Source organism: Galeopterus variegatus, unplaced genomic scaffold, assembly GCF_000696425.1.
Source record: "Galeopterus variegatus unplaced genomic scaffold, G_variegatus-3.0.2 Scaffold6037, whole genome shotgun sequence".
Lineage (NCBI taxonomy): Eukaryota > Metazoa > Chordata > Mammalia > Dermoptera > Cynocephalidae > Galeopterus > Galeopterus variegatus.
The window spans coordinates 2,866-15,421 of NW_007732148.1; the positions used below are offsets into that span (position 1 = coordinate 2,866).

At 45.8% G+C, this 12,556-nt stretch overlaps 1 protein-coding gene across 1 annotated transcript in view; it reads right to left on the bottom strand.

Moving 5' to 3' along the window:
* Window positions 1-542: 542 nt before the first annotated feature.
* The window catches only part of RNF213 (ring finger protein 213), a gene marked incomplete at its 3' end in the record, with an annotated part of 102,699 nt that continues 90,685 nt past the window's right edge, over window positions 543-12,556 (bottom strand). Inside the window, exons 44-55 of the mRNA XM_008590363.1 lie at window positions 12,192-12,361; window positions 11,993-12,092; window positions 8,882-8,993; window positions 8,099-8,309; window positions 7,693-7,882; window positions 6,705-6,837; window positions 5,518-5,628; window positions 4,841-5,083; window positions 4,452-4,533; window positions 3,618-3,652; window positions 1,849-1,943; window positions 543-712 (exon numbers count right to left, since the gene is read on the bottom strand). Of these exons, the coding sequence (XP_008588585.1) occupies window positions 543-712; window positions 1,849-1,943; window positions 3,618-3,652; window positions 4,452-4,533; window positions 4,841-5,083; window positions 5,518-5,628; window positions 6,705-6,837; window positions 7,693-7,882; window positions 8,099-8,309; window positions 8,882-8,993; window positions 11,993-12,092; window positions 12,192-12,361 (1,652 nt within the window). The remainder of the gene's footprint in view (window positions 713-1,848; window positions 1,944-3,617; window positions 3,653-4,451; window positions 4,534-4,840; window positions 5,084-5,517; window positions 5,629-6,704; window positions 6,838-7,692; window positions 7,883-8,098; window positions 8,310-8,881; window positions 8,994-11,992; window positions 12,093-12,191; window positions 12,362-12,556) is intronic.

The following is a 12,556-nucleotide window of genomic DNA, read 5'->3' on the forward strand; positions in this document are numbered from 1 at the left end:
ACCATCATTTGCCACAGTGGGAAAAATCAGGATGTGTGAATTTTATATTATTTTGTAGATTAGGTATCAATGATATAATTCCAATCCACAGGTGGTAGACAGGATATTTTACTTTGTTTTTTGTTGATTTTTTTTGGCGGCTGGATGGTACAGGGATCCAAACCCTTGACCTTGGTGTTACCAATACCACACTCTAACCAACTGAGCTAACCAGCCAGCCCCTGGACAGGACATTTAATTTGATTAAAAAAATTTTGGGGGGGGGGCAGCTGGACAGCACAGGCATCTGAACCCTTGACCTTGGTGTTGTAACACTGTGCTCTAATCAACTGTGCTAACTGGTCAGCCCTTGTGAGCGGGAACCGGTCTGTATGTGGGATCCGAACCCTCGGGCGGGAGCGCCGCCACGCCTTCCAAGTGGCGCACTATCCAGTGCGCCACCGGGCCGGCCCCTGGATAGGACATTTTAGATCAAACGATGTGCTGTGAAAAAACCATAGCAGGTTCTTCCTACAGCAACTAAGTGCATAGTTCAGCAGTACCGTGATATACCTGAGGACTTTGTGCAGCTCCAAGAAGCATAGCCAAGTGAGCGAGTAACCGGATAAGAACGAAGACCACTGGGGACAGCTCTCGGTCAGACGCCACCACCACACCTCTGTGTTGCGGGCTGCCCAGCACGTGGCCAGTCTGGGTTCTGTCTGTGCTGATTCTGGAAAGGACAAGAGAAGACAGTGGGAAGACTGAAGATGGTCATTTCCTCTCAGCACTGGTGAAACTTCAGATTCTTAGGACTTGGAGATGAAGTTCACAGTTTTGAAAAAAACCACGTGGAAAGAACTTCCTAGTCTAGTAAGCCCAGACCACTCTCCTAAGAGTCTCTCTTTATAGACTCACTTCTCTGGCTGACCAAATCGCACAACATTCCCAGTGTGAAGTGGTGGCATTATGTGGCTGTTGTTGCCGATCCCTGTGCAGAGTGTCAGGACAGAGGTCTGTGCCCATCTCTTCTCCTGAAATCTTTGTGGGAAAAGGAGCTGACAGGCTGAGGATGCAAGAGTTTGGCACAGGTGGCATCAACATGGGGACTGTCTACATCCTTCTCTATTTTCCCAAAACAAAAACTGGGATCCAAGTTCTGGCAAAGGATTTTGTATCACATCCACATGGAGATACGTATACACTGTGACAGATACATTCACAAATATCAGAGACTGGAGAACATTCTGATAGTTGATGGAGACAACGGGTGAGAATAATTTAAGCTGTGCCTGCGTCAGAATACCAGAGTGTCCGACGACCACAGAGAGGCCCCACCAGCGCTCTGACGGGAGCATCGACAACCACCCTCGTCCCAGGAGCAAGTGTGGAGTGGAACTGTGAGACCAGATTTACATCTGAATTCTGAAGTCTGTTATTTGACAGGACTGTCTCCTTCACTTTTCTCCAAAAAAAGGGAGAAAGATAAGACAGCTTACATGTGAGATGGATCTGCTCAGATGGACAAATTCTCAGCTTTTGGTCTTGCAGACTTAAATGTCCCCCTGAATGATGTCACATGTTCACGTCAAGCATATTTCTACGGGGGTTTGTGCCCACAGCCCAAACTGAAGACATCTGTATTAAAGTGTGTTAATTTTCATAAGCATTAATGTGTAGTCGGCTTTGTGTTTAAGAGTGTAGTGAGCCAAACACCTTACTGCTGTGTGACTACAGGGACCTTGGCACTGACATTCAATATCCAAATATACTACAGTAAGTGATATTATTTTAAGTATCAGTTTTTCAGCTGGAATAGAAACAGCCCAATGGTTTGACTACTTAGAAAGGAAACATAATCTTACATACTCGATAACGTGAAAGCCGTCCTGAGGTCTGTGATTAATGCCTCCAATTGGAGCCCCACAGTCAACACAGCAGCTCCGTTCCATCGGCATGCCACACTAGGACGAAGACAATGTGCCACCGTCAGTTTTGGAGCCAGTATAATTTGACACACGATCGCCATCATGCAGATTAGCACATCCTCACTCCTGGAGGGAGGGGGTACCTTGAGGGTCACTTACTCAAGAGTGTACATTTCAGGGGAGGTGGGCAGCCGTGGGGGACAGGGGAGCTACTCGATGCAAGTCATGCACAGGACAGGCCCCAAATAAAGAATTATGTCCATGGGCAAATGTGGACTTAACAAAAAAATAGGTGAGACAACTGAAGTCTTACTTCCAAATGGAGCGGCACTTTACAGACAGACATACGTGGTTCAATCTTCCTTCTTCCTGCTCATCACTTTCTGCCTGTATCTATCACAACTAGTCTCCAGTGCTTCACTGTCAAATCAAACACCAGGAATCCTATGATAGCTTCCAAGCGGGTTTCCTTCACTCCACTATGGACTTTTTAATTTAAAACAACCATATGATTTACTACTTCCAAAGGCTCATTTTTCAAAACCAGATAGTACGTGACTGTCCACTGTGAATCACTGCCTATACCAGACTGAACCGATCACCGACTCCCAGGCCACGGAATTTCAGAGCTGGGAGAAATCTTGGAAAGAATCTGCTTCCGTCTGCTCATTTCGTGGACAAGGACGTGAATGAAGCTCAGGAAGACGAAGAACACGGATCAGTATCTTCCTCCCACGTCTCTTACTGTTTAGCTAACACGAGTCTGTTCAATCCGACAGCCTGTTGCTCAGCAGGTACAGGTGCGCTGCCTGAAGGGCCTGGGCTAGCTACCTGGAAGCTCAGAGACGAATAGCACGCAGTCCTTTCCCTCCCAGGCATACAGTCTACGAGCCTCCTTTTCCTATACCTTGTTTCTTGTGTGTGTGTTTTGTTTCTCGGCGGCTGGCTGGTAGGGAGATCCGAACCCTTGACCTTCGTGTTTGGGGCTGACTTTAACCAGCCGAGCTAACCGGCCAGCCCTTGTTCTTCGTTTCTCCCTTTTTCTGTCCTTTGGCATCTAGACCATCCCTCCTCTTGCACTAGTAATCCCGCCTATGGTCTCGGCAACACTCTGCCATTCTATAAAGACACACATCACTGACCCCACGCCGCGGTGGCGAGAAAGGATGGCCAGTGGTGGTTCCCAACCAGTGGCAGTTTTGTTTCCCGGGGGACCTTTGGCAATGTCTGGAGACATTTTTGGTTGTCGCACTGTGGGGGAGGGGTGCTCCTGAAGTCAGGGATGCTGCTACACAACCTACAATGCATGGGACGGGCCCCGCAATAACCAATCATGCCCACAGTGCTGAGACTGAAACCTGGGCCAAACCATTAGCACCATTTACATGCTTAGTTGGAACACCATGAACAACTCAAAACAAGCCTGTGGTCTCCCCGAAGGTCGAGACCTTCATTCTCCCCCTCCTCTGACCTGGAGGAGCAAACATTTTTTTTTTTTTTTTTAAAAGATGACCGGTAAGGGGATCTCAACCCTTGACTTGGTGTTGTGAGCACCACGCTCAGCCAGTGAGCGAACCGACCATCCATTTATGGGATCCGAACCCGGGGCCCTGGCGCTATCAGCACCGCACTCTACCGAGTGAGCCACGGGCCGGCCTGGAGCAAACATTTTGAGCCCCCTTCCTCCCCATATAAAGTACCAAGACTCACCTCTCCTACAGAGCACGGGTGGCCATTGCGACAAGCTGTTAAAAGAACAACAGGACACACATTGGCCAGTGAATGACCTATACTGAGAAGGAAAGTGAACTCTCTCCTCTCTGGCCCTGACCAGAATATGACGTCCAGTAGACGTCTGGAGTGCATGGCCAGAAATCTTGAACTACTTTGTTAGTTTAGTTATTTGGCACATGCCTGGAGCTCAATACATGTATCTTGTGAAAACTGTCTGAGTTTAACTTTACAAAGTAAAGAGGAATTAGATTACTGGCTCATACCAGGGATTACTTTTGGAAGCATGGTGGTTAGTATTTTATATCTTTCTATTCTGACTGTTTTTTTGCTTTTTGCCACAAGCATGTGTATAACAACTTTTGAAACCAGTTTAAAAAGATTATTTACTCAAGGCAACAGCAAAATTTACATAAAGTCATGGGTTATTTTATTCAGTCTCTCAGTTCTGTACTTAATTTCTGGGTCAAAAACTTTGTTGTGTATTGTGACTGGCCTTTGAATGAGCCTCTGGTATGATCCTAGTCCTCCTGTCTCCCAGAATGGCATATCTTGAGAGCAGACATGCATCTCAAAGAATCCTTTCCCCACAACTTAGAAATGAAATGATTTGGATCATGCAGCCAGCAGAGTGCTGGTTCCTTCGAGCCATTCATATTCTGCAAAGGTGGTGGAGGCAGAAGAAGGCAGGGGATTTTGGATCTTTAGGTGTAAACTATGTGGACCCCAAGTTTAACCCAATGCCTTGTGTGGCAGTCGGAAGCCCTTCAAAGATGGGAGGAGTGTGATTCCATCTCAGACACCAGCACTTACTATACCAGCGGACTGTTTCCAGGCCCTTCCATTTCCTAGCTTGAGCCAGCATGTCTTCAGGCATCGTTGGAAGAAAAGCGTTCTGAAAACCAAAAAGCAGAGATAGCTCTTGATAAGTGAGCACCGTGATTGGCTTCTGCTGTTCAGCAAAATGCCTAGAGTAAGAAAACGAATTTATTTCCTTTCTTCTTGACCCCAAAAGCTATCTATGAGGAAAATATGACAGCTCTCTGTGAAATAACAAAGGGCAAGGCGAGGTTGTCACCACCACATGGGACAGAGGATCCAGCGAGACACAGACACAGCGTTCAGGGTCGCAGGCTGGTCTCTACAGTGGCAGACGTGAAGTTTTCCCTGTGGAAGCTGACGTCGTCATAGCCCACTCTTACCACCATCTTGTCTGGGGAGAAGGCCAAATTCTTCAAGGGTTCCAAGGCTCTGTTTTGTCCACACAGAAGGATGGCCGCAGTGTGAATGGCCATTTCTAACACTGTTCCTTCGAGGCCACCGTCACTGGGTCTGGTCCTCAGCAATGGCAGAGTATTGGCCACCAGGGATGTGGCAAAATCTCTGATACCAGGAGTAGAAAGGATCTTGCTTTCTTCAATGAATGTCTTCAGAGCCTCCCGTTGCTAACAGGAAACAATGTTTTTAACATTAAGATGTATCAAGAGGAATGTTATGTGAATTCAAAGGTTTGCTCTTAGTTCATCATACACTTGGATACCAGATACACTTCAAATATCAACGTAAATATGGTTGAATTATCACCATTTGTGGGGAAATTCTTCAGACAAACACAAACATGGCAATCACATAACCTAAGCATTAATTTTGATAACCTATTCTGGTAAACATTATCTTTAAGTTCTTAACTTTGGTTTTCATTTTAATTCTGCAAGCTTTGGGTTAATCAGAAACTACTTCCTCCACATAACAAGGTAGAAAACTTCCACTCTAGATAAGAAATTACGGGCATGGTTCATGTTTGTGACTTTCATTCTACTTGGAAAATTCCATCTGAATAATGAGACTACAAACACGAGCCCTGAATGTTGTTACTCACCTCTGGCTTCGGATGGAGGTTTGCATTGTGGGATCCGTACAAAACAGCCACCTCTCTAAAAAGTGCTAACAGTAAGTGGACTACCTGTTGTGTTTTGGGGTTTCTGCAGGCCTGCAAAAGCAAGGTTATCAAGTGAGCATTTTAAATATATACGGATCTGTGTAAGGGCCAGAGCCCTGGGTGATTTGCATGTGAATATGGAATGTACCTGAGCCCCAAAGACACCTGGAACCAGGCCCCTCAGGCAGAACACTCTTGGGCTACAAGGTTCATAAAATATTCTCCAATTAAACTTGATGCATATTTATCAGAAAGCTTATAGAGAAGTGACAGAAATCTCCTTGTGTTCTCTTTCTGACTCGTTTACTGGTCTTAGAAGCTTTCCCTGAGCAGAGAGAGGATTTTCTATTTCCTCTTTTCCTGGCACAATGCCAGGGTAAATAGGGACTCAAAAAGGAAGCAAGACCATAATTTAGAGGTTTGATCCTACAAATCTTGCATCTTTATTCAAATAAACACATGGGGCTGGTCAGGTAGCTCACTTGCTTAGACTGTGGTGCTGATAACACCAAGGTCAAGATCTGTGAACCAGCCAGGTGTCAAAAAAAATAAAAATAAACACACACACACACACGTAAACATATATATATATGAATTATGAATATACACAGATATGAATTTTCCTTGTTGTGCCAGTATCTTTCATTTCAAAGCAATCCTGTAGGAAATGCTTTTTTTTTTTTGTCCTTTTTTGAGACGGGCCACACCACGCTCAGCCAGTGAGCGCTGTGAGCACCGGTCATCCCTATATAGGATCCGAACCCGAGGCGGGAGCGTTGCTGCGCTCCCAGCGCCGCACTCTCCAGAGTGCGCCACGGGCTCGGCCCATGGAAATGCTTTTTCAGCAGTGTCTCAAAGGAAGTAATGGACATAAACAAATAAAAAAGGAGCTGCTCCTGACCTTGGCAGGTCAGCAAGATACAGCAAGTCTGCCAGCCTAATTCGACTGTTCTTGCTGGCCTGTCCTAGGTGTACCGTGGAGGCCATGGGTGTGTGACTTCCCATGCAGTGTGCTGCTCTCTGGGGCCTCTTCAGTATGCCAGCCTGCACCATGTGATAGGGACAAGGGAAGAGGCAGACGGTGGGGGTGCCATTTGGTGCCAGAGAGAAGCCTGGGGCCCTCCTACCTTGAGAGCTGTCACAATGCCCAGGGGCTTGCACTCGAGGACAGCTTTGCCCACTGCATCACGAAGAGCCTTGTACTCATCACCGTATACCAGGTATCGGTCCATCTGGCCTGGCTGGTCCTTCTGCAACCCCAGTGACACAGGGGTTAGTCACGGTCAGGACAGAACTGTCTCCATAGGTAAAGAAGCCAGGCAATAATTAGAGGCTTACAGGCGGCTGAACTGGGATTCCCTGGTCTGGCTCAGGCAGGACAGTCCAGTGCTGTCTCTGGGAAACACTTCCCCCCCTGTCGATGAAGAGGGGTAAGTGGACAAAAAGCCTGAGGAGTAGTCAGCGCTGACCTTTCAGCTGCTTGCTGTCTCCACCCGGAGCACTGCACCAAAGGCCAGCTGACTTAAAATGTGCTAACGCTAAACCCTGGTTGGTAGTTTAAAAAAGAAAAAAAAAAAAAAAAGGCCGGATTTTTAATTCTGCTCTTGTAACCCCAGGACAGTAAGTTTGTTAATTTCTGAGCATATGGCCCGGGCCGCCTGGAGGCCCTAAAGCCAGACGCACTGTGGTTCTTCTGTCCTTGGTCTCACTCTTCCCTGCCTCCGCCTGTCAGAGGTAAACAGGGCACAAACTGCAAGCCGAAATCATTTTAATTTGCTGAAAGCAAAGGCCACAGAAACATTCTTTTACTCTCCCTGTGTCAGACTCGATTAGAATTGATGCCTAAAAAAGCTTTGCAGGTAGATGACAAACCAGAAATACATGCATGCACACACACACACGAGTACAAGCATGACTGTCTTTGCCCTGTGGCAGGCGGCCTAAACATTATCAAGAGCTAGGTCAAGTGAGTTAAGCTCAGGGACAAAGAAGCAGACAGACACATGTGCTACAGGGTGGGGGGTCAAGGGGCCACGAGGCAGGGCAGCAGCACCTGCCCCGGGGTATGGGCTGCGACGGCATGCCCGCCCCTTCTGCCAGGGACCCCTTCTCACCTGCTGTGCCACCACTGCCTCTGGAAACACCCACTGGGATGGATGGCCCGGCTGGGAGAGGCTCTGCACAAACTCCATCCCTCGCTGGCTCGCAAGCTTCCTCACCAGGTACACTTGGTACCAGCCATTCTTGGCTTGGGCACAGAAGTGCTTAACTTGCTGCAGGTAGCGTCGCTTTTCCTCGGCCATCCCTGAAGGGTCAGCGAGAAATGGGTGAGTGACCGGTGACTGAGGACATTTGTCACAGAACACACTCCAGTCCAAGGGCACGGAACCTATCTTCAGGAATTCACAGTACAGAAACTCCGGAAGAAAGATGTATGGTAAGAAACAGGTCCCCACACTTCCTGAGTCTCTCACTAAGGAGGGTCTCTCAGCCCAAGGTACAGAAAGGTGGGAGGACTTGCCGGAGCCTTGTGGAAGCTCTGAGAGGAAATCAGAAGCCTTGTTGAGACAGAGGCGGATCCTGGCCACCTCCTGCAGGTATTCAACTGATGCCGCGGTGGCAGGTTCCTGGCCACGTCTTCCTGAGGAACATGTCTTGAGGAAATGACCTTCCTCTCTCAGGTAGTGCAGTTCATTTCTGGAGCAAGCACTGATCTTCTCGTGTAGTGAATCCTAAGGAGCAAAGAACAAGAAAGAAAAGGATATTCTTTTTAATGTGCAAATCCACAGCCTCCTAAAATTGCCAGTGTGACTCAGTAGAGACTAATGGAAGGATAAAGAACACTGCCATAGGTTTCAGTGTACATTTTTGAATCGTGGAAAGCTAACACCCTTTTGATTTTAGGGGCAAGAAGGAAAGGAAAATGTGAGCCTATGAGGAAAAAATGTGGTGTAATCTAATTTTTGATGTGTGTTGTAAACCATTTTGGCAACAAAAATATAAAGAGAATAAAAATAAACTGTGCTCGTGGTCTTGCCACCAGGTGACAGCCTTTGCTACCCTTGGTGGTGTATTCTTCTAGGCCGTCAGTTCTTTTTGCAAGTACACGCACAGAAATGCCAATACGCACAACCGCTGGAGGCAGAAGCTGTGTCTTTGGAACCTTTCTTTTTTTCTGCGTGGAGCACAGCATCCGTTAACTGTACTGATGTATTCTGTGCATTTTCAGAGACACTTTTTCACTGCACGAACTACGTGGTTCAGACAGTTAGCAAGAGAAATGTAGGCGTGACAGCTAGCTTACCTCCAGGCAGCTGATAAAAAGCATGTACAGTTCAGTTTTGTCTTCCATTAGGAATGCTTTGTTTTCTAACAGGGACAAGTAGTCCTGAATATATTCCTTTACTTCATGGAAGCTGTGGAAAGACAAATATTATCCCTGGTTATCTCAGATCTGCAGACTCATAAAAAAGAAAAAGCATCTATTCATCTATCTATTTCTGTGTGTGTGTGTGTGTGTATAAATGTATACATACATACGTGTATATATATAACTTGTAACATGATTTTATTGAAAATATTTTAGCACAATATTTGAGAAATATAAAATTCCATATTTTAGATCAGCTGTTCTCAAACTTTTAGTTTCAAGACCCTGTTACAGTCTTTAAAATTATTGAGAACCCAAAAAGCTTTTGTTTATGTGGGTTATATCTATCTTATTTACAGTATTAGAAATTAAAACTGAAAAATTTCAAAAATATTTATTCATTTAAAATAAAAATAAACCCATTAAATGTTAAAATAAATAACATTTGAAAAATAAGCTATTTTCCAAACAAAAATTAATGAGAGGAGTGGTTTTGTTTTATATTCCTGCAAATTTCTTTAATGCCTCACTTAAAAGAAGTCAGCTGACTTCTTTTATCTGCTTCTGCTTCCAATCGCTTGTCCTCTATTGAAATACTGTATGAAGAAAATCTGGCCTTGCACCTTATGAAGTTAGAAAAGGCAGAAATATTTCAATAGTGTCTGTAGGTAATTGTGGATATTCCTCTTTGATACTGTACCAAAACTTCATCAATAATCATTTGTAAAGGTTAGTTGCAGTGGGGAACCTGAAACCATATCAATCCATTTCCATTAAAACCAAATGGTCTATGTTGCACTTCAACTGGATTTTTTTGACCCGTGCATGATTTTGTGATATCAGGCAGTGGTTATTTGGAAAATATGGTTCACTGAGCAATGCAAAAATTGCAAAAGTTGACACATTTTAATTCTACAATATATTTTAAAAACCCACCCACATTCATTAATAGCTCCAACCGATCTCAAAAAGTCGTGAAGTATTAGAAAGCAGACAAGCTCAATAATAGAGGATATGTTTTCCAAATTTCTCATTTTTGCTTAAAAACTTGAATTTTGTTATTAGCAACAAACAGTTGTTTTGATGTGACCAGCTCACTCTGTTTTCTTTTCTTTTTTTTTTTCCCCTTTTTGTCTTTTTTACTGACTGGTAACGGGATCGCAACCCTCGGTGTCGCGCCCGCACCACGCTCAGCCAGTGAGCGGACAGGTCTCTATATGGGATCCGAACCCTTGGCGGGAGCGCTGCCGCACTCCCAAACGCCGCACTCTACCGAGTGCGCCACCGGGCCGGCCCAGCTCACTGTTTTCAAAAAAGTGTTTGTCAGCCACCCAGATCTGAATAACCGTAGTTTGTCAGTCATTCTTTCAAGCATGATGGCATTCCATGAAAAAAACAGCCTGTTCATACCTCACAAGATTGTTCTGAGGGATTTTCTCTGAGATAACAGTTTTACTTTGGTAAGCACTGGAGTGGTTTGTGTGTACTTTCTAAGTTCACAGAATATTTAAAAAGTCAAATTCTCAAGGATAAAGATTAAGTAAAATTAGTAGGTGAAACTGGCATTTTTTTGTTTTTTTGTTTTTTTTTTCCTTTTTGTCTTTTTTCGTGTCTGGCAACGGATCGCAACCCTCAGTGTCGCCCCCGCACCAGACCGGGACTGGTAACGGGATCGCAACCCTCGGTGTCGCGCCCGCACCACGCTCAGCCAGTGAGCGGACAGGTCTCTATATGGGATCCGAACCCTTGGCGGGAGCGCTGCCGCACTCCCAAACGCCGCACTCTACCGAGTGCGCCACCGGGCCGGCCCAGCTCACTGTTTTCAAAAAAGTGTTTGTCAGCCACCCAGATCTGAATAACCGTAGTTTGTCAGTCATTCTTTCAAGCATGATGGCATTCCATGAAAAAAACAGCCTGTTCATACCTCACAAGATTGTTCTGAGGGATTTTCTCTGAGATAACAGTTTTACTTTGGTAAGCACTGGAGTGGTTTGTGTGTACTTTCTAAGTTCACAGAATATTTAAAAAGTCAAATTCTCAAGGATAAAGATTAAGTAAAATTAGTAGGTGAAACTGGCATTTTTTTGTTTTTTTGTTTTTTTTTTCCTTTTTGTCTTTTTTCGTGTCTGGCAACGGATCGCAACCCTCAGTGTCGCCCCCGCACCAGACCGGGACCAGCAACGGGATCGCAACCCTCGGTGTCGCCCCCGCGCCTCGCTCAGCCAGTGAGCGGGAACTGGTCTGTATGTGGGATCCGAACCCTCGGCGGGAGCGCCACTGCGCTTCCCAAGCGGCGCACTACAGCAGTGCGCCACTGGGCTGGCCCGAAACTGGCATTTTTAAGAACTTCTGTGCACAATGGGGAAGGAGACACGGCTGCTGCTACAGTCTTCTTCATGCCAAGATGCTGGCAGCTTCTACCTCTGCTTCTGTGACATCACTGCAAACCAACATGTTGAAAATAGCAAAAACCGTGAGAGAACCCCCTCCCCCACACCCCAAGGGTCCACATCGATGCGCTGAGGACTGTGGTACTAGATCGATGCGCACCCCACGGGGATTCTACTCCTGGATGTTGTCAACACCCAACCTAACCGAGGAAATACATGCATGGAGTCCTTGCTCAGCAGAATGTCATCGCAGAGGACAGCTAGGACACTGAGGTGAGGGAGAGTCTAGGTTACCATCCTAAAAATCACAAAACAAGGGAGCTGTGCAAGTCGGGTGAGAGTGGCAGCTTCCTGGCCCTGAGTTCTGCACGCTTCACAGCGCCACAGTCCCTTCCCAGCCACAGTCCCCTCCCAGTGTTCTGTCTTCTTCTTGCTACATAGCACTTGTAGCTGTGCTAGACTCCTGTGCCTATGTGCGAAAATGTCAAAGCGCACAACCAACGCAGATAAGTAAACCAGGCTGTCCCTCACTGAAAAAGCTTTCCAAAATCAGCTACTGATCATGAGAAAAATATGAGGCACCCAGACAAAGCCATGATGAAGAAAAAAAGAAGTCAGGGCTTTCTGAAGCCAATTTCCAAGTTAACTCTCTCACCTGTACTTCAGTAGCAGTTTCAGCAGCACTGAGCGGATGACAGGAGTCTTGTCCACAACGTCATCAAATGGAGACAGAGATTTTGTGTGTTCACGGCTTCCTTAAACCAGAAAGAGAAAGGTAGCTCACTGTCACATCAGACACACTAAAGTGAGAGGAAGAAGTGAATCTGTAGGTTTCTAGGAAGAAAGCAACTTACTTTGGGGAGCATCTCTTAAGAGCCCCTTTTGTACAAAGAGTAACGAGAGCAGGTCCTCTATCACCCTCTTCTGTGGTGGAGCATTGTCCTTGAAGCACATGGTGGACACCAGGTCTACAAAGAAGCTGTTGCACATCTGCCGGAACTGTGCGTGCTTTCCCACGGCTTCCCTGAGGGACAGTCGAAAAACAAAGACTGTGGAAGGTGACCAGAATCCCTTCATACAGACTGGTTTGAGATTTGGACAGAATGTTGTTTTTATCTTATTTTATTTTATTTTAATTAATTAATTAATTTATTTATACCTTTTTGTCTTTTTTCGTGACCAGTAACGGGATCGCAACCCTCAGTGTTGCGCCCGTACC